We start from the raw sequence: 26152 nt of genomic DNA on the forward strand, positions 1-26152 counted from the left end.
TTTTAATGGTTTGATATAGTGAGTGGTATTAGACTGTCTATATATTAGCTCATCCTCTTACACAACCCAACATGGAAGAACAAATTAATCCCATTTTGGCCTGCTAAATGGGATTGGGGGGCATAACTATGAATTAAACTTCCTTCTACTCTGGAACAATTCTTCTCCATATTGCTCATGAGTTGTACCTTTTCCAAGCTGAGTAAACCCTGTTCAGTGTATTACTGCACATAGACTTTGTCTGCCTTCACAGCTGGAGGTTTTCTGTTTGTGTTCAGTTGTGCTTCTCTTCCCTGTGTGGACATGGCAGGCAGGAGCTCGCAGCTTTGCGGTTGGAACAGAAGACAGCAGAGATTGTTTCTCAGTGCCGCCTTACCTCAGTTTCCTATACAAACAAGGTTCACTGATAGGCTCCAGTGTGTCTGAGGAATGATGTTATTATTGTGGTTATCACCTTGAAGCATTAGGCGTGTTTTTTAGCTACAGTAAACTGAGGAATCTCATCTTCTTTGGGATTCTTTGGGAAGCCAGTGTTGAGGACAAAGGACACGCTTGATCTGTTTGTAGTAGTTGAGGAGGCTCCATGAGCAGGGTTCTTTTTCTGTTATTATAATGGTAGTATTGTATGGGGCACTTTTGTAAGGCAGAGGTGAAGAAGGCAAAAGCAGGAGTCAGAGGAGAGGTCACCGGCTGCCAGGAAGGAACCACAGATAGAAGAAAGCACTGCTCAGGGAGCTGGGAGGTCAGAGCCCAGGTGGGGTTTGTCTCACCAGGCAGTGCTGGGGCAGCCGGATGCCTGAGCCTAGCCTCCTCCTGTGACTTCCTTGTAATCAGCAAGATTAATCGGCCCTGGATATCCAGAGACTGATTCATCTACCCCATCTGAGTTACCTGGGTTAGGAGGGATGAACCACAACACAAGGACTGTCAAAGATCTCCAGATGAGAAGTTTAAACTGGAGGATGAGCTTTTAAGCCGTTGGAGTTGACATGATGTCTGCTCGCAAGTGTGAGTGAGGAGTAAGCTCTTCTGAACTGTGGAATGCACAGACCAAACGCTTTTGTATATGTTTAGGTGAAGGAGACAGTATTGTGGCTGCAGGTTCCCCATAAAGCTCTCATCTGCTCACCAGCATCATTTCTGTTTTGTTACCTTCCTCTTTTCCATCCATTAGCTGATCTTATCTAAGTCTGAGCCATGGTATGAGTAGTCATGAAGTTGTATATGGTGAAGGATGAGTGGAGCTCTCTGTCATCTTTTGGTCATATTTCTGTCTTCTGCTTAGGAATTTCCTTTGTTTTATCTACTTAGGAAAATCAGAAATACCTTCCCTCGATTCCCATCAGCCTTGTTAAATTCCTTTCCACAGTGTCCTCTGAGTTCTAGTTCTTAGCTCAGGTATGCTGCTATATCACATGGAGTTTTGTGGGTACTTATTTATCTCTCTTTAAACTTTACATGCCAGAATCATGTGAGCATCAGCGATCGTTCTACTTTAACTGTGTCTTCCCTGCCTTCGCAGTTGCAACCCAAAACTTGCAAGTCTATTGCAGCCTCAACTTTCATAGCATCCTTTTCAGTAACTGAACAACCAGAAGGAACTGAGGAGATTTCAGGAGTATTTCAGCTGGATTTTAATCTTGTCTTTTAAGCACATCTCATGACCTGTGAGAGCCAAATTCACTGGTACCATGTGCATCATTCACACAGTATATTCAGAAAGCTATATAAAAATGAAAGTCCTCTATGTGTGCTCTTATTATGTGTATCCTGTGCTCTTATTAACGAATGTTCTGAAAGGGAGGAAAAATCTGATTCCTAGCTCTACTTTAATAGTTCATCAAACTAAGCAAAAACTCTGCAATCAAACAAACAAGGGCAGAATAAAACTGAGAAGGTAAAATAATAAGTCAAGGAAAGGAGAAAGGAGTTGTCCATCTGCACCATGGAAAGGGAAAAGTTGAAAGCTTGCAGTGCATATAGGATAGATGCGCATTTATGGTATTTGGCATTCTGCCTTTGGATTGGGCTTCACCCTCTGCATGGAAAATGAATACCTAGAATGAATCTTTAGTGGCTTGGCTATTTTTCTAGTTTGTTTGTCTTATTTTTAATGGCTTTTTTTTCACTCTCACATATTCTGCAAGCTTGCTTTTTCTCTGTAGCTACATGTGGTGGTTACTTGACCTGATGACGATAACCGTAAACCCATGGTTTGTTTCCTTTGTAAAACGTTCTAGTGCCTTTGATGGAGCATTGCGCTCACTGCGCTGGGTAAATGTGAAATGTACAGATCGTGAAGTGATATTTCCTGCCAAAAAACTCTAGTGAGGCTTTTCTTTCCCAAAGCTTGTGTTTGGTTTTGTCTGACTGGCTCAAAACGCAGCACTATTATAGCACCTCTCGCATTGTTTTCCTTGTCTGGTGTTTTCTTGGTTGGCCAATTGCTGAGCTGTTTCAGTACCAATAACAAGTTAGCACCAGCCTGCAGTGTTTATTCAAGTAAAATTTCACAGGCTTTCTGTTCGCTCGAGCAATCCAGGACTGAAACCTTTCAGGTTCAAGCAAAATAACGCGCAGCTCTTCCAATTTGTTACATGTTTTTGTAGGTAATCCTGCCAAACTGTTGACAAATTTGAGGCATGTTGTCCAAGTGTCATAATTCCACAAGGAAAACGCTCCTCTAATCCTTCTTTTCCAAGCAGCTTCATTAGGATGAAATCCTGCAAACACATCAAAAAATACCATTTACTTTAAGTGTGTGGGTGACTCCAGTAAACTCAACAGAATTTCCTGTTGAAATGACATCCTGCATGCCCACCAGAGCCTATGGCAAAAATTCCACTGACTTCAGTGCAGCCTGGGAGCCTTGAAACCGATCTGGGAGGCAACATTCATATTTGATATGAATGGTAAAAGGGTGACATCTGTTTTCACGTAAGACCTGCAGGTCCCCAGATGCCCTGGCTTGCTGAAGGACATTGAAAAGAGCCAGAAGTGCAGTTACTGCTAGCTACCACCTGGCATTGTCTTCCACTTCAGACTGCTAGTGGTGGGGATTACGGCCAGGCTGGAGATGGGGATGCCTGTTTTGGTCCATGGGGCTCCTCTCCAAACTTCTACTCTGTAGAACTCAGTAGGTGTAATTTTCAGAACTGTCTGCTTAGTCTTTCAGTGCAGAACCTCAAATGTGAATGGAGGAAGCTCAGCTTTACAGTATTTTATCTTTCTCAGTTTTGTGACTGAGAAACAAAAAGCAGTACGAAAGAACTCAATGCAAGGATATTTAAAGAAAAAGGGGGGCATACTGTGGGATCAGTTGTAATCCTGGGATCCCATCTTTGTTTGGCTTGTCTTGCTAAAGGTCTGCATTTACCGAAGAGCTAAAGGTAGAACTCAAATGGTCTGAAATAAGCAACATGCAAGGAAAAATAACTATAGGGAAAACAAAAGGCTGTAACAGCATTTTTGTACACGTAGGTGTACATGGGGCTGTTGTCCTCTGTCATTCATGGGAGCCGTGCATGCTGCTGGGTCACACAGCAGCAGTAACTTGGATCTGCCATGAGACCTGTGCACCCTTCTGCTAAATTAACCAGACACTTAACACCGCACACAAAGTTTGTGCTGGTTTTATGCTGGGGTTGCAGGGGAACAGAAAATGCCTCATCTGGTATAAATCCTGACTGCTCAAGCTCGTTAGTATTTTCCGATGTCCTGACTTCCTGCCATCATAGAATCATAGAATAATTAGGGTTGGAAAGGACCTTAAGATCATCTAGTTCCAACCTTGCTTTATATTGCTGTGGCATTTTTGATCCAGTGCTAGAAGTTATAAAGTGAGATTTAGTGTCTTTCTGAACCATAGCATGAAGCGGGGAGTAATGCCAGGGGTAAGGGTGGAGCAAAGTCACTGACAGTCTCTTCAAAGTATCACCGGGTGCAGTATAGGTATTTAATTGATCCATTTAGTGTGTGCTCAGCTCAGTGTCCCGTTCAAAATGAGACTAAGCTGGCAACTGGTACAGGCAGATAGATGTGAGACTGAAAGATTGATAGAGGTAGATAGATATATCACATGAGGTCTCAGGGGATGAGAAATTCATGCTTTAGATTCACTAATCTCAGATTTCTCCTGTATAGATATCATCAAATCTGTTGCACTGTAGGCTTCTCTAAGGACAAATATCCACCAAGGACAGATGAAGGCCAGTACGCTGGTGGGTTCCTGCCTACATTGGAGTTTGCACCCAGGTGGCCGAGAGGATAAACTAGCAATCCTCAGGGACTCCTTAATGCCCATGGGATGCTGCTTAATTTACAAATGTTAGTGTCAGTGTGATGGGATACTGGGAACAATGTCTTCCCCAAAGGGCGCTCAGGCACTGGAACAAGATGCCCAGGGCAGTGCTGGAGGCATCGTCCCTGGAAGCGTTCAAAATCCATGTGGATGAGGCCCTCAGTGACACGGGCTAGTGGTGGCCTTGGCAGTGCTGGGGAATGGTTGGACTTGATGAGCTTAAAGATCTTTTCCAACCGGGCTGATTCTATGATTCTGTGATTCTGTGTGCATTGGAATGATGACAATGGGCATCCACCAGCTGTTGAAATAGTTATTTAGGAGGCTGAGGAAAAGTCTGAAGACTGCAATCCTTGCATGGTATGTGAGAACGCTTGAACTGTAAAATATTGGCTAGTAGATTCGAGGCTTAGGGAAAACCCTGGTCATTTTTCAGGGAGTGTCTGAATGCCAACGTTTCACCTCAGAATGAGTGTGTCCAATTCACTGCATCAACAGCTGGAGAGAAAAAAAAGACATTTTGATGGATCCTTTACATATGTTGTATTTCCCACCCATGACTGACTCAAGCGTACTAGGCAATGTGAAAGTAGGATTGGATATGCTAGGAAAAACTGACCCTTTTTTCTGATAAAGATTATTTCATTCAAGGAACTGGTTTAAATTCTGACACAACAGTCTATATAAACTCCATCTCCAGGAGCAGGGCTTGTGACTACACCCTGCAAAATACTGCTGAACCCTTTACGTGGCGTTTGATGTCTTGGTCAGGAGAAAAGCTGAGACAATTCCCAAGAGAGAAGTTGAAAGTATCCCAGATCATTTAAAGGGGATGTTAATGATGATCTATCTAATTAAAACAACCTAAATATCAGCACTGCTAGCAATTTAATTTCTTATTATAGCATGGCAAAAAGGAGATAAACAGATTATTTATGCTTGTTCTGTGTGGAATGTGATGATTTTTGTGTCTTTATTTAATGTAGCCTGCTAGAGAGACCGGGCTTTCCAGTGTGCTCCCAGAGTGAAAATTAACATGATGGGGTGCTTTCAAATAGCAGAGGAAACTAACTCCTCTTGCTTGTTTGGTAAGCTTATGGTCACGTACCAAAATACCTCATGCAAAACAGCAACAGTTTAAATTTCTTGGAAGAAGAAAACATTCTTCTTACAAAAATTATGTTCTTAATAATTAAGTGTTTTAATGCAACCATACGCCTGAGTCAAAACGGGTAAAAGTATCTTGAACAAAAGTTTATATTTAGAAGTGGAGAGCTCAGATTTTAGCTAGCCCCAAAATACAGAAGTTTCTGCAGAAACTAATGCTCTTTTTGTCCATGTGTAAACCCCAGCTCTTTGCCTTAGCTTTCCTTCAGCAATCAGAGCAGAACTTAAATAAACAAACAAATAAATAAGTAGATTAATAGAGAAATAGATAAATAAATCCTTGCATATTTAACATGTAAGGAGATAAAAAAAACTATCACTGGGCCTTGACCTGCTTGATTTTATTGTACAGCATTGACAAAACCTAGTGATGAGTATGGTATAAATAGTTAGCTAGATTAGATTTGACATTCAGAGAAGAATAATGGTGGATGAGAGATGATCTGCTGGAGTAGAACAATAATCCTGATCAGTAGGGATCAGTCCTTCTTCCACTAAAATCTAGCAAGATCCCCAATGTTACTAGAAGTAGAAAGACACAGTCCTTGCTAAGGACCACCAGAAGGGATGAATGCCAAAGTCTGCGAAGGGCTAAGTGAGCATCCTTAGAAGAAAGACTCCTGAGTGAGGATTGTTATTTTGAAAAACCTGGATATTTGCTGTCATTTTTTCCCCTCCAATGGCACTAACAGCAATCAAAAATCCAAATAATAAAAGAATCTAAAGCAAAGCAAAACAAAATTTCTCTCTGGAGCTGGAAACTGAATTGTGTCACCAAGAGACATTCCAGAAGGGAAACTGATAGTGAAATTCATAAAATGAGTTTAACTGTATAAGATAAATGAAATGCAAAGAATTATGAGTAAGTAAATAACAAACTTCCCTGGCTAATAATGCAGGTCTGCGATATTTATGTAAGTTAAAGTAAGCTCCACAACATGACAATGTTACATTATATTGCCATTAATCTAGAAGGGTAAAAATTTCCAAGCAGACTGCAAGACAAATCGTGATATTGAATGGTTTTTATTACAGTTCAGTAATCTGTCTCTCAGTCTTCCTCCAGGAATACAGCAGCTACAGCACCGCCTCACAGAAAGTAAAAGAAATCTGGCTTCCACTACAAACCTAAATTAGACTAATGTGCAGTGGAGCAACCTGGCCTAGTGGAAGGTGTCCTGCCCATGGCAGAGAGTTTGAAACTGGATGAGCTTTAAGGTCTATTCCGTCCCAAACCATCCTATGATTCTGTGATGATTCTATGATTCCAGGTAATTAGTTCTTTCCCTACTTGAGCCACATTGTATCTGACTTCCCTACATCAATTCCCTGGTAGTATTGCAGATAATGTTTTGCCCTGACCTTGATACTCCTCCCAGACGTGGTCACCTCCATGTGCTAGTTCTGCATTCCACCTTTCTGTACCTCCAGCTGCTCCTTCTGCAGACTTTGAGGGTTTTAACATGGTATCACTTCATCCCTCTCTTTTTCTTCCACCAGCTATCTCTTGAGATCTCTCTGTTGTACTCGGCAGCCATGCAACAAGGGGGATGCACGGGTGGGAGCAAGATGCACTGGCCAAGTTCTCTTGTAAAAGATATAAATGACTAGAAATCGGTGCTATTGCTCCATATTCTAATACTCCACCTGAGGTTGCCCTGGGAAAGCACAGCAGATGTGTCCATTTCATAGAATTTATTCCAGTAAGGTTCCTGTTGGCTAAAATGTGGCTATCGTGATAGCTTTGTCTGCTAGTGGGTGACACCTGGACAGCCAGTGACAGTTAAGGTCCTTGATTGCATCCAGAGGAATATTCACTGGGATTGGAGAGAAAGTGAAGGGTGGGAGTGGTGAGAAGACTGGCTCTTGGTGCGACTTCGTATCAGGTCTTTTGCATTGCAGCTGATGTCAGCAGGGTGCCTGCTCCTTCTGATTGTGCTTTCCTGGAACAAGGGCTGCAGCAAAAAAGGCAATATCCTGGGAAAAGCAAAAAAAGGGAAAGCACAGCCTGGAGGCCTGTAATTTTCAAGGCATAGGCTGAAAAGAAGTGGGAACATAAAGCAGGCTGAAGAAAGGCAGAAAAACTGTGTGCGATATAACTTACGGCAGAAATGTCCTGTGGTTGTGGTATCTTCTGTCAGGGAAATGGGTTTTGGCACTGGCCAACAGGTCTTTTGCAAGAGCCAATTCCTATTTGCAGAGAAATGTCATAGGCAAGTCTCAGAGGTCAGTTTCTCCTGGAGGGAAATCCAGATGTGTGGAAAAATCATTACATTTTATTAATATATAGGTTTTGTCTTACTATTGCGTCTTTCAGATACGATTCCTTGGAAGCAGACATGAAAGATGTTAAGTCACCTCCCAAAACAGAGCTGCCCATTTTCATTTTATTTAGCTGAAGGGTCTTGGATGCTCTGAGCTTCTGTTACGTGCTTCATTGTCAAGGTGCTGAAACATTTACAATACGTTTCAAATGGCAAATGTTACCCACTCTCCACTGGTTTTTATTTTCTGCTCGGCCTGACCATTCAGACAGGTGCAGGCAGAAACCTTGGTGGTTGTTTCTGTGTTTCCCCTCTCTCTAGGCTTTCACTGCTCAGAAATGCATCAGGAGTCTTTTTTCATTTCTCATAAGCAGAGCTCAAAGCATTCTATCTGCTCTTCAGTTTTAAAATCTCTTGTCTGTCTTAATTTTGATGCGAGTTGAGTGTAGTGGCTTTTTTATCTTAAATCAGAAATGTGTGCCTTGAACAGAGCTGGTGTGAATGAGAATTAGAAAGAAAGATGAAATACAGTTTTATGATGTGGCAAGATGTCCAGACTCTCAGGAAATAGGAAATTCTGATTTGAAATCAGCTTAAAATCCTGCTCCTATTTGAACATCTTCTCTACATAGTGTTAGAAGTAGTATCTTAAGATCAGCAACGCTGAATCAGAAATGGTTAGGCAAACAGGGTTTTCCACATTAATTTGTTTCTTTCAGAAACTACTGTTTTGTGTGCTGGATCACTTCCCCTGTTTAAGAAAAAACGAAAGATTGCAAGAATACGAAGGGATTGGCAAAAGGCAGAAAAGGAGAGAAGGGAATTGTGGGCTGAAGGAGTCATATCACTCTTAAATGCATCTCTGAAGGGACCTCTGAAGGAATCATATCGCTCTTAGATGGCACCTCTGAAGGAATGTTTAGGTTTGCCTAAACATTCTGTACACCATCACCCCCCTGGTACATATGCATGTCTAAACCAAATTGTGTGTGGTACTGCATCACTAGTATCATAATATTATGAAGCAGCTAACATTGTCCTAGGAAAATGGGGCTGGAAAAGGAAGTCATGTAAGACGAAAAAGAGTATCAGCCCTTGATATCTTTCTTCAGAGCCTGCTGTTGCACATGCCTCCTCCCTGTGTAGCTCTGGCATTATCGGTTGGGCAGTCATTCTGTGCAGGGGCATATATGCCCATCCGTGCTCAGTGAAATTGCTGGTTACTGAGTCATGGCACCAGTCACAGGCTGTGATCCCTTCCACTGCATCCCGGTACTCACCATTAACTCCCCGCAGGGCACAGGAGTTGGGAGTCGGGGATCTGCCAACCAGGGTGTGCAGGGCAGGTTGGATGATGTGCACCTGTCATTCACCTTGAAAGCATCTCACCACTGTGTCTGTGCTGACAGTCAAGATGTGCTGACCTGGTGCTGTAAAATGTGCTTTGGAGAGAGCATGCCTGGGACGTCCATAAATTCTAGGCACCTCTCCAAAGCTACCTCTTTGCACCCGAAGATTCCCAGGTGAAAAACCACCAGTGAGTCTGAGGCAATCTGGGTTGAAGTGGCCTTTGGGTCAGATAAGATTGCGTATTTGTGCCTAAAATCCCTCACGCATCGAGTCACCCCAAACCACAAACAGCCGTGGTTTTGTTTTGTAATAAAATGGACATTTTCAATGGCACGACTAAGGGGAGCGTTATGAAGCGCACAGCATCAAAGGCCAGTCTTTCATTTCCATCAGCAGACATGCCTTTCTTCAAGAACTGCTGTTTTTTTGTGGGACTTCTCCAATGCTCAGGGTAGCCTGAGCTTAGGTACCTTGCTAACTCATCTACATGGGTAACAAATCTTTGCTTGGCTCTGCGGTGAGCCAGGGTATGGACAAAGGTGCATGTGAAGTATTTGACATTGTGATGGCAACAACTTAAATAATACCCTTTTCCCAAGAGCCGGCCCCACCTTTTGACTTGATGGAAAACGCTTGTGGTAACATTCATTTATGGTTTCTCAGACTTCTTTTTTATTATCAGGGGAGCAATCTGTGGGACTAGAAAAAAGGCAAGGTGTCTTGTCAGGATGTATCACTTCCCGAAGGATGGACATATTGGAACAAGTAAGTTTTGGCATCCTGGTTCCTGCTGTTTCCGAGCCGTACGGGTGTGCACTGCTGCGGGAGCCCCGCTCACAAGGGACGATGGGGATGAGGAGCAGGGATGGAGCCCTGTTGTGCAGGGTGGAGGCTGGAGGAGTCGGGCGGGGTGCTGGGGAGGCTGTCCGGGAGCTGGGACGGGAGGAGCCGGAGGAGGCACCGCCGCCAGCCTTCCCCTCGCCCCGCTGCTTGCCTTTTTTTCCCCCGAAAGCTCTGTTTTTCAGTGTCACATGGCTTAGGTGAAACTTTCTTGAAGTCCGTAGCAGAGTCAGCCAGGAAACGCGAACCCAGCAGCCGCAGCACGCACCGAAACCCCCCCCCGGAGGGCACGTTTTGCCTCCCATACCCCCTGATTTTGGGGGGACGGGGGGCAGCGGGGTCCAACGCAGCGGTGCGCGGGAAAGCGGGGCTGATCTGGAGGATGGAGCGGGAGAGGAGGAGGAGGAGAAGGAGCGGGAGGAAGCGCGACCCGAGCCGCTCCGGGGGGGGGCGGCCGTAGCCCCGCGCTGCTGCCGGCGGTGGGCGGGATGTCGCCGCCCTCGGGCCGGGGGGATGGCGGGGAGGAGGAGGAGGAGGAGGAAGGGGGAGCGGGGTGTCATGCCGAGAGCGCGCCTCGCAGCCCACCAGGCCGCGGCCCGACCCGCACCCCGGGGCGCAGCCCGCCCTCCGCCCGGCAGCCGGCCCCGCTTCCCGCCGGGCCCGGGCAGCAGCCAGCCGCGTCCCGACAGCGCGGAGAGAAGGGGGGGGAAGGAGAGCGGAGCTTAAAGGAAGGGGAGGGAGGGGGGAAAGTTTAGCGGAGGGTGTTTGACCGGGGAGTTATCCCTAAAGAGCCTTTCCCCTGCTCTGATCCAGAGGGCAGCGCTGGGAGGAGGAGGAGGAGGAGGGGCGGCGACGAGGAGCCCTGCAACATCTGTAAAACTTGGAGGAGGCGGCGGAGAGGAGTGTGCGGGAGCGAGGGGAGCAGAAGGGACAACTTTTCCGACACGTGAGTATCTCGGCGCGATGTGTTTATTCCCCTCCTTCGGTGCCTGCGCCGAGCCAAAACAATGCCTGGCGGCGGGGCCGGGACGGGGCGGAGGGGTCCCCCCTTCCCTCCGATGCCAGGCGGGGGACTTGGGGACGTTCTTTTTTTTTCTTTGCTCCCCGTCTTGTTGTTTCCCTCCTTCCCCCCCGCTCTTTTTGTTGAACCAAATCAGAAATGTCAGTCAAGTGCTGGTGAGTCAGACGGGATCAGATTACAAGATCACTGGAACTGATGTCGGATCCGCACACACTCGCACACGCAACCCCCCCCCAACACGGAGGCACAGGCGCGGGCAGGGAGAAAACAACCACCAACAATCCCCCGCCGGCCCTGTCTGCCGCCCCTGTCCCGTCCGTGCGACCCGTACCCCTTCCCCGTGCCCCCTCCCCGGAGCCGGCCCCGCTATCCTCGGTGGCCGGGGAGCGGCCGTCGCCCATGGGCAGCGCGGGGGCTCGGCGGCAGCGGCGGCAGGTACGTACCCACTTGGGCGAGAAGTTCTTTGTTCCCCGGGCTCTGCTCCGGGCCACTTTATCGTCGTTCTCCGGAGCGCTCCTTCCCCGCTCCCGGCCTCCTTCCCGCTTCCCTAACTTTGGAGGCGGGGGTGAGGGGAGCGAGGTGTCTAACCCCCAAAATGGCTGTCAGGGAGCGCGGGAGCGGAGGGTGCGGGGAGCGGAGGGCACAACCCGTGCACGGACCGGGGCCGGGCCGCGCTCGTCCCGCGGTGGAGCTGCTTTTTCCTCCACACCGTTCCCCCCCGTTCTCCGAGCAGCTCCTCCCGGGCAGCGTTTGCACGCCCGTGGGGCGGGAGGCCGGCCGCAAACTTTGCCGGGGGAGAGGCGGGCGGAGCGGGACAGAAGGCGCTGTCACATCTGGCGGGGCTGAGGGGCGGCCGTGGTGCCCCCCGTGCCGGAGGCTCGCTGAGGGGAAGGGCACAGCCCCGTCCCGGCCGGGGTGAGGTGCGGGGGGCTTCCCGCGCCTTTTTGTGTGCCGCGCCTCGCCGCTGGCAGCGGGTCAGAGCTGCGGAGCCCGGGCCGGGCTGAGGCGGGAGGAGCGGAGCGGGGCGGGGGGCGGCGGCGGCCCCCGGGGGAGCCGCTGGAGCCGCCCCGGGCCGGCCCCGTGTTCACCGCGCAACTTTGAAGGGTGGTAGGAGAGCGGCTCCTCCGCGGTTGAGTTCTCCCGTAAAGTCCGGGTGTTGACACAAGCCCCGCGCCCCTCCGCCGGTGCCCACTCCCAAAGCCTCGCACCACGTGAAGAGAAAAGGTAAAAGGGGTCCGTCCCGTGTCCCCCCGCCATCACCCTCCCCGAATTGTGTGTTTTAACCCTCTGGTGCTTAGTTTTGATGGGGTCCTGTGGGCACGGTGACCGTGGCCTTCTGCCAGCCCGTATGCAGATGTATTTATGTAAAACGTTTTCTCTCAGCTCCTTGCCAGCTGTTCCACATTTTCCAGCTGCCACTTCAGTTTGGAATGATGGACTGTACGGATCTCAAAGAGCCTTTTAGTCCAAGGTACGGGTAGCTGGCCGTTTGATATACAGGGTCACGTTTTAGAGGCTGCTTCACTAAAGGAGCATTAGGTAGCAACCCCCAGCAAAACCCCCATCGCTATCGCGCCTCTGCTACTTCCCGCTTCATTCCAAGGCTCAATAAAAGTGATGGGTTGTGTTTAAGCTCCAGCGTGCGGACTTCATTCCTTTTGTGCGGGCTACAGGAAAAACTTGGAAGCGAAATTTTTCAGGGCCCTGGAGATAACGTGGCTGATTCAATCAACAAGCGTTTTTAAGCAGGCGCGGCTGGCCCTCTTAGGGTGTAAGGATCTTCTCTGAAACCGTTTTAAGTCGGTGGGGTAGTGAGAAATCACGAATTTTCTCTGTGTTGCAACATTGTTTTTTGATGTGGTGTTAAGCGAGATTAGGGATTGAAGTCTGCAAGAACTGGCCTTAAGTAGTTTGAGTATTTGTGCAATTGCATTGTAATTTGGAAAGGTGCCTCACTGATTGATTCCTATAATTATTTCATTTAGGTCCTTTATTAAAAATTAATAATGATCTGACAGTTTCTTAATTACATATGTCATGATTATTTTGAAGGAAGACGGATGCAGTGTTGTAAAGAAACATGAAAATGTAAAAAAGCTCCGTGTCCGCACTGCTGTGTTTCAGCTGAGGAAATATAGATTAAAAGTAATGGTGAATGAGTTCAGCAATGTAAACTGTGTGCAGCCTCCTGAGAGCTTGTTTATATAATGAAGGTTTGGGTTTAACTAGCTAGTATGTAAATACTTTCCGTTTGGTGGATAGCCCAATTCTAGAAACATAAATAATAGTAACTATGAGAGAAGGCTATTTTAAGGGGGAGGATTATTTCTTTAAAAGCAGGATTATGTGATTTTGAATGAGTAAGAAGAATGAGTAAGAAGAATGAGTAAGAAGAGGACTCCCTCAGTGTATATATATCCTTTTAAGCAGCAGTGGTAGTAAAACTATGGCTTAAGGTGCCTGAATGAATGCGCTCTTCCATTCTGATAACTCCACATGGTTTTCAGTAGGACATGCTGTTTTCCAGAGCGTTTCTACGAAACAAAGACATCACCTGCATTTTCCTGCTTGAGTGGAGTAACGTTTTTGGCTTGAGAACGCGTGCAGTGGCCAAGACAGCCTTTACTGCTATAAGCAGTCTTGAGCTGTGAAAGATGGTGTTGTGCCTTTTCAAAGACAAAACCATTTTGTAACTAAGAAATTAAAAGTATCGATGGTTATAAATCATTTCTGTTTATTTTGGAATCCGTGTTAGAGAAAGCAAAATGCTCAAGTTTTGAGATACTGTAATTTGTTCATCTTGCGGATTACTCAGTTTTTTAACAAGATAAATGTGTGCATTTGATAATGACCCATAAAAGTTCCAGTTATACTTCCTGCCTCGTTTTTGGGAAAGCTGTTTCATTACCTGCACTCTGGAGCATGTTTGAATTTCATTTTGCATGCTCCAGGGAAGGAATGGCATATTTTTGTGTTGCAGAGTGTTAGTGAAAAGTTAGTCATCTTTGCCTGATAAATAAGGAATCTGATGGTTATTAAAGCAGGATTTATTTGGAGTTATGGAAGGAAGCATTTTAATGATCACTGTTGCACGCACTCAGCTGTATGGAGACAGTAATGTACAAAGAAAAAGCAGACTTGAAGGAAAAGTGAATCAACGAGTCATGAAATCCTCAGGAAAACCTTAGTAATGGAATGTTAATGCTTTTAGGCTATAGTAGATTACCTTAAAAGTCAGGCTTTTCTGCTTTATGCAATTGTTGTAAATCCCTAGCTAAAGAATACTTTGAAGAAGGCTTTAGTTTTTCTGGCACTCACATTCTGTAGTCATTCCGATTGTTTTGGAAGATTCAGGAAATTTTCTGCCAACTTGCAGTTAGGCAATTAAAATGCTAAAATGGCTACAGAGGAAGCTTTTTATTCAACAAAAGGTTCAGCCGTGATAATGATTTCAAGTTGTCTTTAACCATAGGTTTTATAGACGTCCTCCCTTTAGACTTTGTCATTTTTATAAGGAAATTGATTTGTTATACTTTAAAATCAAATAAAATGAGACAGAATAAACAAAAATAGGGCATGGGTGCTCCTGCAAACTTTTCAAGTTCTTTCAGTGCATTTTTCATCTTTACTTTTATTTGATAGGTCTGTGAAATAGAGCTGTAGACTGGCAGACTTTAAATGAAATTTCACACTTTGATGATTTTTTTTTAAAACTTTGATATATTGACAGCAAAAGGAGCTGCAAAGCTTTTATATAACTTGAGCAGTAACGCCAAGCAGCAGTCAAACGTCTCTATGCATTTGTGTTTAACTGCAGAAGAAAAACATGTCCATGGGCAGTAGAGGGTTCTTATCAACTCCCTAATCCCAGATCCCAGCAAACCTTGAGGGCATGCCTCAGATCTTGCTGAAATCATTGTAGACTCTCACAGTTTGCAGATTAAATATGCTATGTGTTCCTGGCTCCAACAACAGTTTTATGAGCTCACTAAGCTTCCTGTTTTAAGATCCTTTTCTGAAGTTTTTAGGAGCTGCTAAAGGCGATGCTGTCTATGGCAAGTGGTACTTGTTAATTTAGAGACACTTCAGGTATTTCATTCTGTCTATAAAAATAGCCAAAAAGGCCATTTTCAAATTGGAAGTCGAGTTGCATTGAAAAAAAAAGAGCTCCTTTAAAGAGGGATTCTGTTGTTTTAATGTGTTTGTCAGTACACAAGGTTGCAAAGTTTACACAAGGCTTGATTTGTTTTATGGGGGCTTGACTTTGACTGGGCTCTTTAAAAGGAGACTTTTTCAGTTGTAATTCTAAGCACAATGCAGCTTTTAGTACATAATTTCTGAGCCTCTTTTAACCAGTTGTATTTGTAGCAGCTCATTAAACATACCTTTGAAGTTCTCATTCTCCTTTAAGTGTCAAAGAAGGGAAAATCTATTCTGCCAAGGGTGAATTTCAGTGAATCAGGTAGTTAACCCTGGGATTTGTTGACCCTTCTGAAGGAATGTTGTTTGCACCTCACTTTCTAGGTCCTGTCTTCTTTTCTAGCTGCTCAGTAGTTAACTCTTACGGTTTATTCACTGTAATCGTGTTTATGTATTCGGTGTAATAGTTTTAATTAAAAAGGAAAATGCTTATTGTCCAACAACATGTGTCATGGTATTCCCGAGAGAACTTGAGCCAATTTTGTGCTTAAAGGTTATTCAATGAATGAAATTTTGAAAGGCCATTTGTCAAGGTACTGCACGGTTTCTGTTAGTTTTCAACCCCCAAATTCATTGTCTGCATGGCCCAGTCATTAGTCAGCGGTGTATTAGTGCTGCCTCCAGGCAATGCTGCCCAGCACTTCTTCACACCATTATAGCTCTAAAAGTGTACTCTGCCGACTTGTAGAATTACTGCTCTGATTTCCGCTTGGCTGGGTTTGAGGTAAGTCCCCTCCCTACCTTCCAGCTCTCTCTAATCCCTGCTTTCTTTCAAGGCTGCTTTCTGCAGAGATCTAGGGGAAAACTTTCTTAAAAGATTGTGCTGGCATCATACTGTGGTTTTGTTGTGGTATACGCTCTACGTATAAATTGTACCTGCATTACCTTGAAAGTGTATTAAATTGGCTGCTGATCTGAAGAGTTGGTTTCTGCTTCTTTAAGAGCAAAACAAGAAACAAGACAATACATTGATTTTAAAAATGCCTGCAAGATTATTTAGATTGCAACAAGGGGCAAACTAATTGGGGTAGAATGCGTTTGTCTCTAAATAGTTGCTAGGTGTCAGAACTGATAATATCAGAACCCACTACCAAGAGATCTGATTTGAATAATTTCCTTAGCTGAAGAATGTCAAGTTATTTTTTGCACCTATTACCAAGACAATCTGTTGTTTGTTTTTTTTTAATGATGCTCAAAATGCTGCTGTATTTTCTGATATGTGATATTTAGGTCAGACCTAAAGGACCCAACTAACCTTTTGGTGTTTTGGATCTGAGCCTCCCCCAGCTGTATTTGCTGCTTTGTATGATACTCTGTTTTCTTTCCATACAAATCTGTTAGTGTCAAGAAAACCAACTGTGTATAAAGAATACTTCATCCAGCTGCCGAGAGAATGAAGCCTTCATTAGATAAGATGTATGAATACCTGAAACCGAATAGTCAGAAACACAGATCAAGTTAGTGTCACTTCAGTACAACGTCTGCAGCTCTGAACTCTGTATATTAAAATGAAATCCTAGCGCTACCGATTCTTGACTAAGAGGATGTGGTTTGGTGTTCTTCCCTTCACTATGGATGTTTTTTTTCTGGGAAAAGAAAGCAGCTGTGTAATTCTGTGATTACCCTGTTTGAACAGGGATAGTGGATTGGGAAGTAATTTATACTGCAGGAGTTCAGGGGTGTGCTGTTGTATTTTGTCAAGTTACAAAAACGTGAAGGAATCATGATGCAGTTTTACTGCTACTACGAGATAGGTGTAAAACCTAAAGTAAACTGTAAAAGCTGAAGATAAAGTTTTATAAAGTACCTTTCACACTGGAAGTTCTTCCTGGCTATATGGAGCTTTCCTAGGTCTTTTACGTGTTAAAACATCTGTGTTGGGTTAGAACATGAAATTCTGGACAATGGCATCCCTTAACCTGTGAGTATGCTGGAGGCTTCCAGGAGTGGGACTGCTGATCTAAACATGGCACATTCAGAAACATTCTACTAGATTCCTTTAATCTTGTTTTAAAATGTTAATTGTTAAAAAATGGCATACAGTCTTCTTTCATTTGCATATCATAAGTTGGAAACGCTATGCACTAGATGTATATTAAAGATGTTCTTCCTTGGGCTCAGTTCCTGTATAGATTGACATTGATATATAGATGTAGTTTTGATTCTAAGGAAACTTTCATCTTTTGGGACTGATGAGATAAAGCACAAAGTGCGCAGAACGTGGTCATGCCATTGGAATTCACGTTTAGCTCCGGTGCTCTAAATTAAAGTATTTCAGCATTTTTCCATGGCAGTTGTAGTGACTTCTTATTTGATGAAGTAAATAAATCATGATGCAAAGCACACCCATTCCAGATGTTTGAAATTTGCCTTACCAAGCTGTTGGTCCACAAACTGTCAAGGAGGGAAAGAAGAAAACATCCTGTATCATCACCAGAAGTATTCTAGCGCTAATAACAGTATCAGCAGAGGAAGTCATAGTGTTTGTTACTGACACAGCAGGTCTTGCTGGTTGTCCTCTCTGTGTATTCCTGTCCTTTCAAATTTTGAGTATATGAATGTACTAATTCGGGTTTCATAAAACTAGTGTTTTTACAGAAGGGTGTCACTGTGCTGTAAAGTTTGGTTTGGATTTAGTGTTGCTGAAGAAAGATAGGGACAAAAAGTAAGTGTAGGCTTGGTAGGGAAGTTTGAAGTGTCACCACTCATTTCAACCTAGTGCTGCAAACAGTAAAGTCCACGGGAGATTCCCCCCTTCCCTCCTCCCCATGCTAATTCTCTTACAGCTAATCTTACTTTGGCATAATTACTAGAGTTTTTCCTGCTGCAGACTTTGAAGCACAAGGACATGTAGGATTGCAAAACAAGCAGGAACAGAGCTTACTCTGAATTTTCTAGCAATTTTAGGCAGGGTAATTGGCAGGAGTTCCAATTTCTTAAGGGTAAGTGCATTACCGGTTTTAAACCCACCCCCCTCCCCAAACACATTTACACATTTGGAGACTTGGAAAATACTTGGCACTTTCTGTTTTTTTTAAGAGCTAATCTTTGTTCTTTCCATTGTCTGTATGTAGATAGTTTATAAGAGAGTCAAAATGAGGAATAAAGAAACCCAAGCCCCTGTGATTACAATAACAAATGCTTAGATGGAGAGTTAATGACCTGGTTGGTTTGTTTGGTGTTGATTGTGGGTTTTTTCCTTAATTTATTTTAAAGTTCCATTACTTTCTGTAAAGACTCTTGGATAATGAGCGGATTATGAATTTTTACCTTAGAGGAGACATCGTACCTGAAATGTAAGGCCACTAAGACATGTTGTAAATTCTGGCTTGCATCCCTCAGCAGCGTGTTGCATGTACCCAAACAACTTCTGTGATGGGTGGACTGGTTGGATATGGATAGTTTGACCTGAATCCATCAGAATTTTTATCCATTAAATTCTGTTTACTGGGTAAGGAACTATGAATCACTTCTTTCCTGGCGGAAAGCTGTTTTATTTAGATACAGTGTTTAATCTGTTGAAGTAATAGTAAAAACATTTAATTGGGGTTATGCTTAACAGCTTTCTAAATCCCATAACAAAAGTAGAGATAATCTACTTGTAAGAGTATGTGGGTGATGTGTGTTAAAACCTACTGAGGTGCTGCCTCAGTAGAAGTGCCACTTACTGATTCTGCTCTGTGTGTGTGTTTTAAATATTTTCAGAACTTTCGGTAATCCCATTTATCTGCAGCAGAAAGATGTAAGCAAATGTAATTCCTCTGGAGCCGAGTGATTGTTATACTTGATCAGTAGTTCAGTGTATGCCATGGAAGAGTTTCTCACTTAGGATGTTAATCGGGAGGATGCTAATAGCACTGCTTTGCCTAACTGATTGCCTTTGTGTTTGTGATCCTGCATTATTGTTGCCACAAGCTATTTAACCTATCAGGAACAGATCAGATCATCATTAACCAGGCTTTAGGTCTAGTTGTTTTTCATTCTTTATGGGGGTGGGGGAAGGAAATCAAAGGAATGGAACACAGGAAAAGACCTCAGATAGTAATGAATTTGGAGAGATTATATTAATACGTGTGGTGCCCTATAACTTGGGGTGTTTTTTAATTTCAAGCAACAGAGCCACCTATCTGATTCTGTTGGGTTTGTGCTGCTATTTTTTGTGTTTTTTTTCTTTTATTTCTAATTTTACTTTGCATTTCAAAACAGATTTAGAAGTATGCAGTTAGCCACTAATGCATTTATAGATCATGCATATAATTTAAACAGAGAGAAGGACTGTGAAGTGCAAGATACCTTTTTCCCCCAGCTTATTAGTGATTTGTTGTGGTTTTATATATAGGGATACAAGACTATTATTTGTGCTATTTATATGGGTCTTAGTGTGACCAGTTGTCTCAGCAGGGAAGAATCTGAACAAAATTTGCCCAGGGGTCGTTAATGGGGGATTGCAGAAATCGGGTCTAGCTTACAAAGAGCTGAGGAAAGAGAGAACGACTTAAAAGTTGTCTAAGGTTCAGATTAGTTCCTATGGCTGTCCTAAAACTGATGACATGAACCAAGAGGTTAATGTAGCGACTGGAAGATACTTCTTAAAATGTGTATTTTCCAACATGTGCTGTCAGGGGTAACTTTGTCAGTGTGGCTTTGCCAGCAGGTTTTGATGGGAAGTGATGCTGAAATCTAGGTGGGTTTTGGAAGTTAAATGTACCCGCATCAAGTCTGTATAAATCAGTGTGAAATAGCTTCCATATAATAGCATGAGATTGCCTCATGTAAATTTTGCATTTGAACGTATCTGAACAAGATGCCTTTTTTTTTTATCCTTAAATAATCCCAAGGAACGGTGTAACCGCTTTTGATAAAATTGATAAAGGGTCCTTTATGGTTGAGAGAGACTGTAATTTCCTGATTGTTCTTCATGCCTCCCCTTGTGGTTTTCACTTTCATACAGTTGTGCTGTTCAAGATGTATTGTATCCCCAAAGACTGCTTCCAGTAGTGTGGATCAAAGTAGTACCTATGAGCACCCTAACTACCCAGAGTAATTTCTGAGAAATTAAACATGCTATGTTTGCTTGCACGCTGATTGGGGCACTCTGGTTGCTGATAGCAATCAGTATGAACTTCCCTACTGCTGATGTAATGATGATGAATGCTGTGACACTGCTATTTCAGACAGCTCTTCTCAGCGGATGCAAACCACTTGTTAATGAATTGAATACAACTACAGCAGCATCGAATGGAACAGGGAAAAGGGCTTTTAGGGTTTATTTTTTTTTTAATCCAACACATTCAAATATATCCCCTCAACCCCACCCCCCCCCACCCCCCCCCAAACCCAACAAAATAACCAAACCAAATAAAGGCAGAAAAAGGTTCAAGTTTGCAGGAAACATAAACCAGTCTAACGTGCAAATTGAGGATTTTAGGTGGTGTTTCCTGGCCAAGCACTTAGGCAAGTAGTCTTCTTGAAGTCAGTGAGCCTGTTCCTATGAATAAAGATATGTGTGATCTGGTCTTTGAAACTAATGTATGCAATATAAATGCACTGGTTTTAAAAAGGAATTCAGAAAGGAGGAGCACAGACCTGAAGATTCTTGGGGAATCAAAGTGTACAGAAAGGGTCACGTTTCCTGCTCTTTCAGGGAGAGGGTTCCTCCACTGTTTTCAGTGAGTTGGCACTGTGAGTAAATGAAGAAAAAGGTGGCTTTTTTCCCTCCTCAGTATATGAATATGATTATTTTTACTGCCATGAGGCACAATCTTATGACCAGCATGCGTAAGGACCAGGAATTACATAATTTCAAGTGGCTTGAGAGATTCTTTTTGTTTGAAACACACCTCTAATATATTGTCATTTGTTGACATTCCTTTTAAAAGAGGCAGTTGTCCTCATTTAACTACTTCATTCCAGTAGCTTGTTCCTAAAATTCCTCCAATGTCATATGCAATTGGGAAAAAGTTCACATTTATGATCTGAAAAGGAGAGACACACCTGCAGGCAGGTTGCTGTTTTGAGAGGGATTAGGTTTAAAATGGGGATCTGGAATTAATTGTGAAGTGGGTTCAGGCTTTAGGGAAATTACAAAAGGTTCAAGCATGGTTGAATGGGAAAAAGCCATGAATGTTTGCTTTCAGGAAGGAATGTTTATCCCTCTATTTACCTATGAAAGTTCGGGCTTTAGCCCATATACTGTTATAGAATTTTCTTGCCATTCATATGCACATGGAGATAGCTAGATAGCCAACAGAAGCTAGCTTTCTGGTCTGTTGAGAGCAGAGCTCCTTGCTGCAGAATAGATCCATACTGTCTCAGGCCTGGGGCAGGAACAGGGAAGTCACTGACCCACACACTGGCCAGAGCGGTATACATGATAATGTAAACCACCTTGTGTTTTAATGTGAAGATGTCAGGCTGGCTGGCTTTCAGAATGCTTTTTGACAGGCATTAGCAGCCAGTGGAAAGAAGTCTTCATACAAGAAATCTGGAGAGGGGCTTTTGCAAGGGCATGCAGTGGCAGGACAAGGAGAATGGCTTTAACCTGACAGAGGGGAGACTGAGATTAGACATTAGCCACAAGTTCTTCCCTGTGAGGGTGCTGAAGTGCTGGCACAGGGTGCCCAGAGAAGCTGTGGCTGCCCCATCCCTGGCAGTGTTCAAGGCCAGGTTGGACAGGGCTTGGAGCAACCTGCTCTAGTGGAAGGTGTCCCTGTCCATGGCAGGGGTTGGAGCTGGCTGAGCTTTAAGGTTCCTTCCAACTCAAACCAGTCTGGAATTCTAGAAGACGTGTGTTTGGTTTGTGTTTGTGTTTTCAACTTGGGCTTCCACTTGTCAGGAGAAGAAAAGATTTGTGGGTCACCATATTGATTACCATTTGACTGTTCCCTATCCAGCATGCTTGGCAAAGCATATCAAAACACATACATCAACTTACTAGTCCTGCCATCTCTCCTGGCTTTCCTTACTTTCCCAGCCATGCATGCATACCACCATCTATCTAAATAGGGCACTGGAGTGTAACTGGAGCTGCTGGAATTCTCTCAGACGCCTTTGCCACACGTGCATGTGGGTTGGGAGCGGAGGAAGGAAGGCCCAAGAGGAAGCGTCTGCAGGGCTGCTGCCTCATGCCGTGGGGTGAGAGCTGAATAAGAAAGTTCACTCTTGCAGTGTTCCCTCTTCCATGCTGCTGTGAATAAAAGCAGCTTTCTGGGTGTAAACTAAGCAGACATGAACCAGAGCAGGTACCAAGAGCAGATGTTTATATTAGCTCGTGGCCAATTCTACAATTTTATGATCAAAAATTCACTTTAAGCACTACTTTAGGTCTCTGTTCTGTGCCATTGTCCACTCAAGGTAGCATAAACCAGGAACGTGATAGGGAGCAGTGGGAAATGTGGAACGATGTCTGCTAGTTTTCCTTACATTAAAGAGAAAAAGCCCCAAAGCACCAGAAACATCTCATTGGTAGCCTGCTGGGGAAAGAAAAAAAATAGGAGAGAATGGATGGATGCCAGTCTGAGCCAGCTCTTGAATCGCAGGTTAAAGCTGTGTTAACTCCTTTCAGTACCTTCATTATCCTCTTTTCTGAGCAGTGGTAGGATCAGATTGTCTCGGAGGTCCTGTCCTGCCATGGTGGAAAGGGGAAGGAGGTGAAGATAAGTGAGGGCTGCTTGCTCATAGCTGCACAGACGCCTGTGTGGCAGGAGGCATGGGGCTGCTGTAGATACCTGTGATAAGTTGTGTGATCTTTGCCCAAATCCATGGCAAGGTTCATGGAAATCCAGTTTCATGCCGCTCCACTGGCCTGTGAAATGGGGACAGGGTATGTGGCTTCTTCATTTCTAGCTGAGTAGGAAGCATAATTGTTTCTTTTCATGGCTTAAAGCTAGAAGAAACAGGCTGAGGGCAGGGGACAAGTTCTGCAGCTTCCCCTTCCAAGCTCTCAAAGTCAAACTCTGATGTAAGTGGAGATGCTGCCTGATGTATAGTGTTCTTAGAAGGCAAAACAAGAAAAAACCACAACTGAAAATGCATAGCTTTTAAAAGTCCTTCAGAGACAGCACAGAAAGTTACTCCTTTTAATATTAAATAACTCAAAGGAGAGTAGTCAGAGCACAAGAGTACACAGCAGGACTCACTCATGAAGTGCCTGGAGGCTGTATAGAGGCAGATGTTGGTGCTTATGTGGCCAGGGCTGTACAGAGAAAACAAGCATGTTCATACCAGTATGGGGTCAGCAGCTTGGCAGGAGTGCGAGCTTCCCCCCCGATTTCTGCCTTTGCAAGGGGCTCAGAAGCCTGATGCACATGACAGCTGAGGATGCTCTTGCATGAGACGTGCAAGGGAAAAGGGGGAGAGCATCTGAGAAATTTGGGAAGGTGCTGCTTATTACAAAGCTCATGTGAGACTTCTCTTCAATGAGCTCTGTGCATTGCTGGGTGCAAGTGAGGCCTGCTGGAAGTTGAGTATTGTTAGTCTTCTCCAGCTTCCTGTTTGAAGACACCTGACATTCCCGTTCATGTTCTGCTGGGAAGTCGTTTCACAGGTGACAGCGATGTTTGTAGCGCTTTCAGAGGCACATCTTGAAAGTACTCTTAGAAGTACTCTGCCTTGGCTTTGTTATTGCTGGGTTTAGCAAGAAAGAAACTGAAGGGAAGAAAAATACCTCTCCAGAGGTAGAGAGGTAAAAATACCTCTGTCACTGACTGGTGTGTCAGTGGCAGAGAGTCTCTGGTATTGAGTCCAATTCCCTGGCTGACCTGCCTGGCTAAATAGTGATTCATCTAGTGATTGGGCTCTTCTTTGATCCCTGCTCTATAACAGTGAGGCTTTGGAGTGCTTTACTGTGCTATTAAAAAGAGCTTTTCCTAGGGAGGTGGGATGGGGAAGGTTTCCTAGACAGCTGTGTTTGTGAAGGGTTGGCTTTGTAGCCTGTTTTGGGGTTGGTTTGTTTGTTTGGGTTGTTTTTTGGTTTTGTCCTGTCCGCATTGGGGAAACAGGTTGCTAATGCAATTAGGCATCAGTAGAGTTTACTTTGTGGCTTGGTTTGGAGCCTTTGGTTGTTTATTTCATTAAAATGTTGTTCTAGAACAGTGCGACTTCCTTCCGTTTCAGACCCCTGGAGCTAACGACTGCAGTGCTGCTCGGAGCTGAAAACATTCTCTTTATTTAATGTCTTTAAATGAATATTTATTTAATATCCTATGTTGTTGCATAGGATCGTGTTCAAACTCCCAAAGTACCCAAGTACGTTGGTTCTAAGCATGGTGTATGCTGAATATTGAGGGCTTGTGTAAAGCTTACTTCACTTGCTTGCTGTGCGTCAAGTTAAGCTGCAGACCAGTGCTTGGAGATGCCTCTGTTCTTTGCAGCCTGCAGTCCTGGGGCCTGGTGTGGATGCACTGTTACCCTTCTGGAAGCTTGTGTGAGCTTCTGGGGCTTACATCGGGAATGTAAAAGCTTTGAGATTAAGGAGAAGTGATCTACGGGAATAAAATGAGTGGATCACTGGAGATGACACTGAGAAAGCCAGGGAAAACCAGAGAAACCAGGCACACACCTCTGCAGAGTTTTCCATTTTCAGCATTTTCATGCAAAAGAAAGTGATCTCATTATCTGCCACTAGCAATAGTATTTGCCTTTCCCTGTGGTTTTCAGGGTGTTGCTCCAGTGCACTTTTGTTTGAGTTAGATTTCTGAACAAACAAAGAGAGAGATGTTTACACGAGTAGGACAAGGTGTAGAGATAGACAGGATAATTCTTGCTGCAGTGTGTTCAGATAGCGTGAACGTTGAAATTTAAATATTTGGCTTCTATAGTCAACATGAAGGGCTGTCTTGATTCCTTTTGCATTGTTCTGAAGTGCTCTGGACATAGGAACAAAACGGTGGCTTTTTCCCCCTGGATCCATTAGGAATTTATGCATGCAAACATGATTGGATGGGCATTCAGAAATGGCTTGTGGACTGCTAATTCAGTTGTGCTGCAGACTCTTCTGCAGGTGAGAGGTGTGAGGGCTTTTGGGCTAAGCTTTCAGATAGTATTTAAAGTATACGACTCGCTTGTTTCATTCAGGTATTAGTACAAGGAGAGCTGAAGTAATGAGAAGTCATCATGGAGGCGCAGTCCCATAGCTCTGCCACGACGGAGAAGAAAAAAGTGGAGAATTCCATCGTGAAATGCTCCAGTCGAACAGATGTCAGTGAGAAAGCTGTTGCCTCCAGCACAACTTCCAATGGTGAGTAACAGCAGGGATTTACTAGCAGCCAAACCTACGGTAATTTTATGTTCACTGCATTCCTTGTGAATTGAGCATTTGCACCTGGATCAGTGTTTGTTCTAAGGAAAGGCTGAAGAAAATGAACAAGGGGGGGTGGTGGTGGTGGAAAGTGGTAGGATACAATAAGGCCTGTTCTGGCATCAGGCGTCGTCTTTTTCTTCCAGATGTTCTAATTTGAGATGTAAATGTGCTAAGTTATTTATTATAGGAAGTTCCTGGTTTTGGCGTTCTGGAAATTGTCTTGATTAGCCTGGCAGGGCTTGGGAGTGCTTTGCATTTGGCCGTTGAAATCTCTTACACTAGTTAGATAATTAGTTATTACAAAAGAGACAGAAGTAGCTCTGTCAACAGTAATGGCAAGGGGTTTTTTTCTTCTTCTCTTCTTTTGCAAATAAACTTGTTCCTTGTAAAGGGCTGCCCTCCTTCCCCCCCCATCCCAAGCTCTTTAATGGCCAGGGACATACTGTCATGCTAAAAGTGTGTCCTCCTGTGAATTCACTTCAGAGTTGTGAATGTACAGCTTGTAGGTTTGAAAACTGGGGTAGTTTGCTTAATTCTCCTCAGAGATTACCTCACTTGAAGATTTTACATATTCTCTGCCTCCTTGAGAGTGTGTAATCCCAGCCCAGGCCCTTTCATTGTTCAGTGTGAGAGGGCTGAGTGCACTGGTCCCTACTAATGCAAAATTCCCTTTGCATTAGGAAAGAAAACTGTTTGAAGAGGTCTGGGTA

General features: G+C 44.1%; 1 protein-coding gene across 6 annotated transcripts in view; it reads left to right on the top strand.

Moving 5' to 3' along the window:
- The first annotated feature begins 10669 nt into the window (after positions 1-10669).
- GLI3 (GLI family zinc finger 3) overlaps positions 10670-26152 on the top strand; it is a 209048-nt gene continuing 193565 nt past the window's right edge. For 2 of the 6 annotated variants that reach the window (XM_062625360.1, XM_062625364.1), the window contains exons 1-2: positions 10670-11377; positions 25217-25379. In XM_062625360.1, coding sequence (XP_062481344.1) covers positions 25256-25379 — 124 coding nt within the window. In that variant the 5' untranslated portion in view covers positions 10670-11377; positions 25217-25255. Of the gene's footprint in view, positions 11378-12325; positions 12414-25216; positions 25380-26152 lie in introns of all 6 variants that reach the window. The other 4 variants (XM_062625362.1, XM_062625363.1, XM_062625361.1 and 1 more) reach the window with 4 other exon arrangements.

Source organism: Pezoporus occidentalis, unplaced genomic scaffold (genome assembly GCF_034315485.1).
Source record: "Pezoporus occidentalis ecotype Australia unplaced genomic scaffold, CSIRO_AGI_Poc_V1 ctg28, whole genome shotgun sequence".
Classification (NCBI taxonomy): domain Eukaryota; kingdom Metazoa; phylum Chordata; class Aves; order Psittaciformes; family Psittacidae; genus Pezoporus; species Pezoporus occidentalis.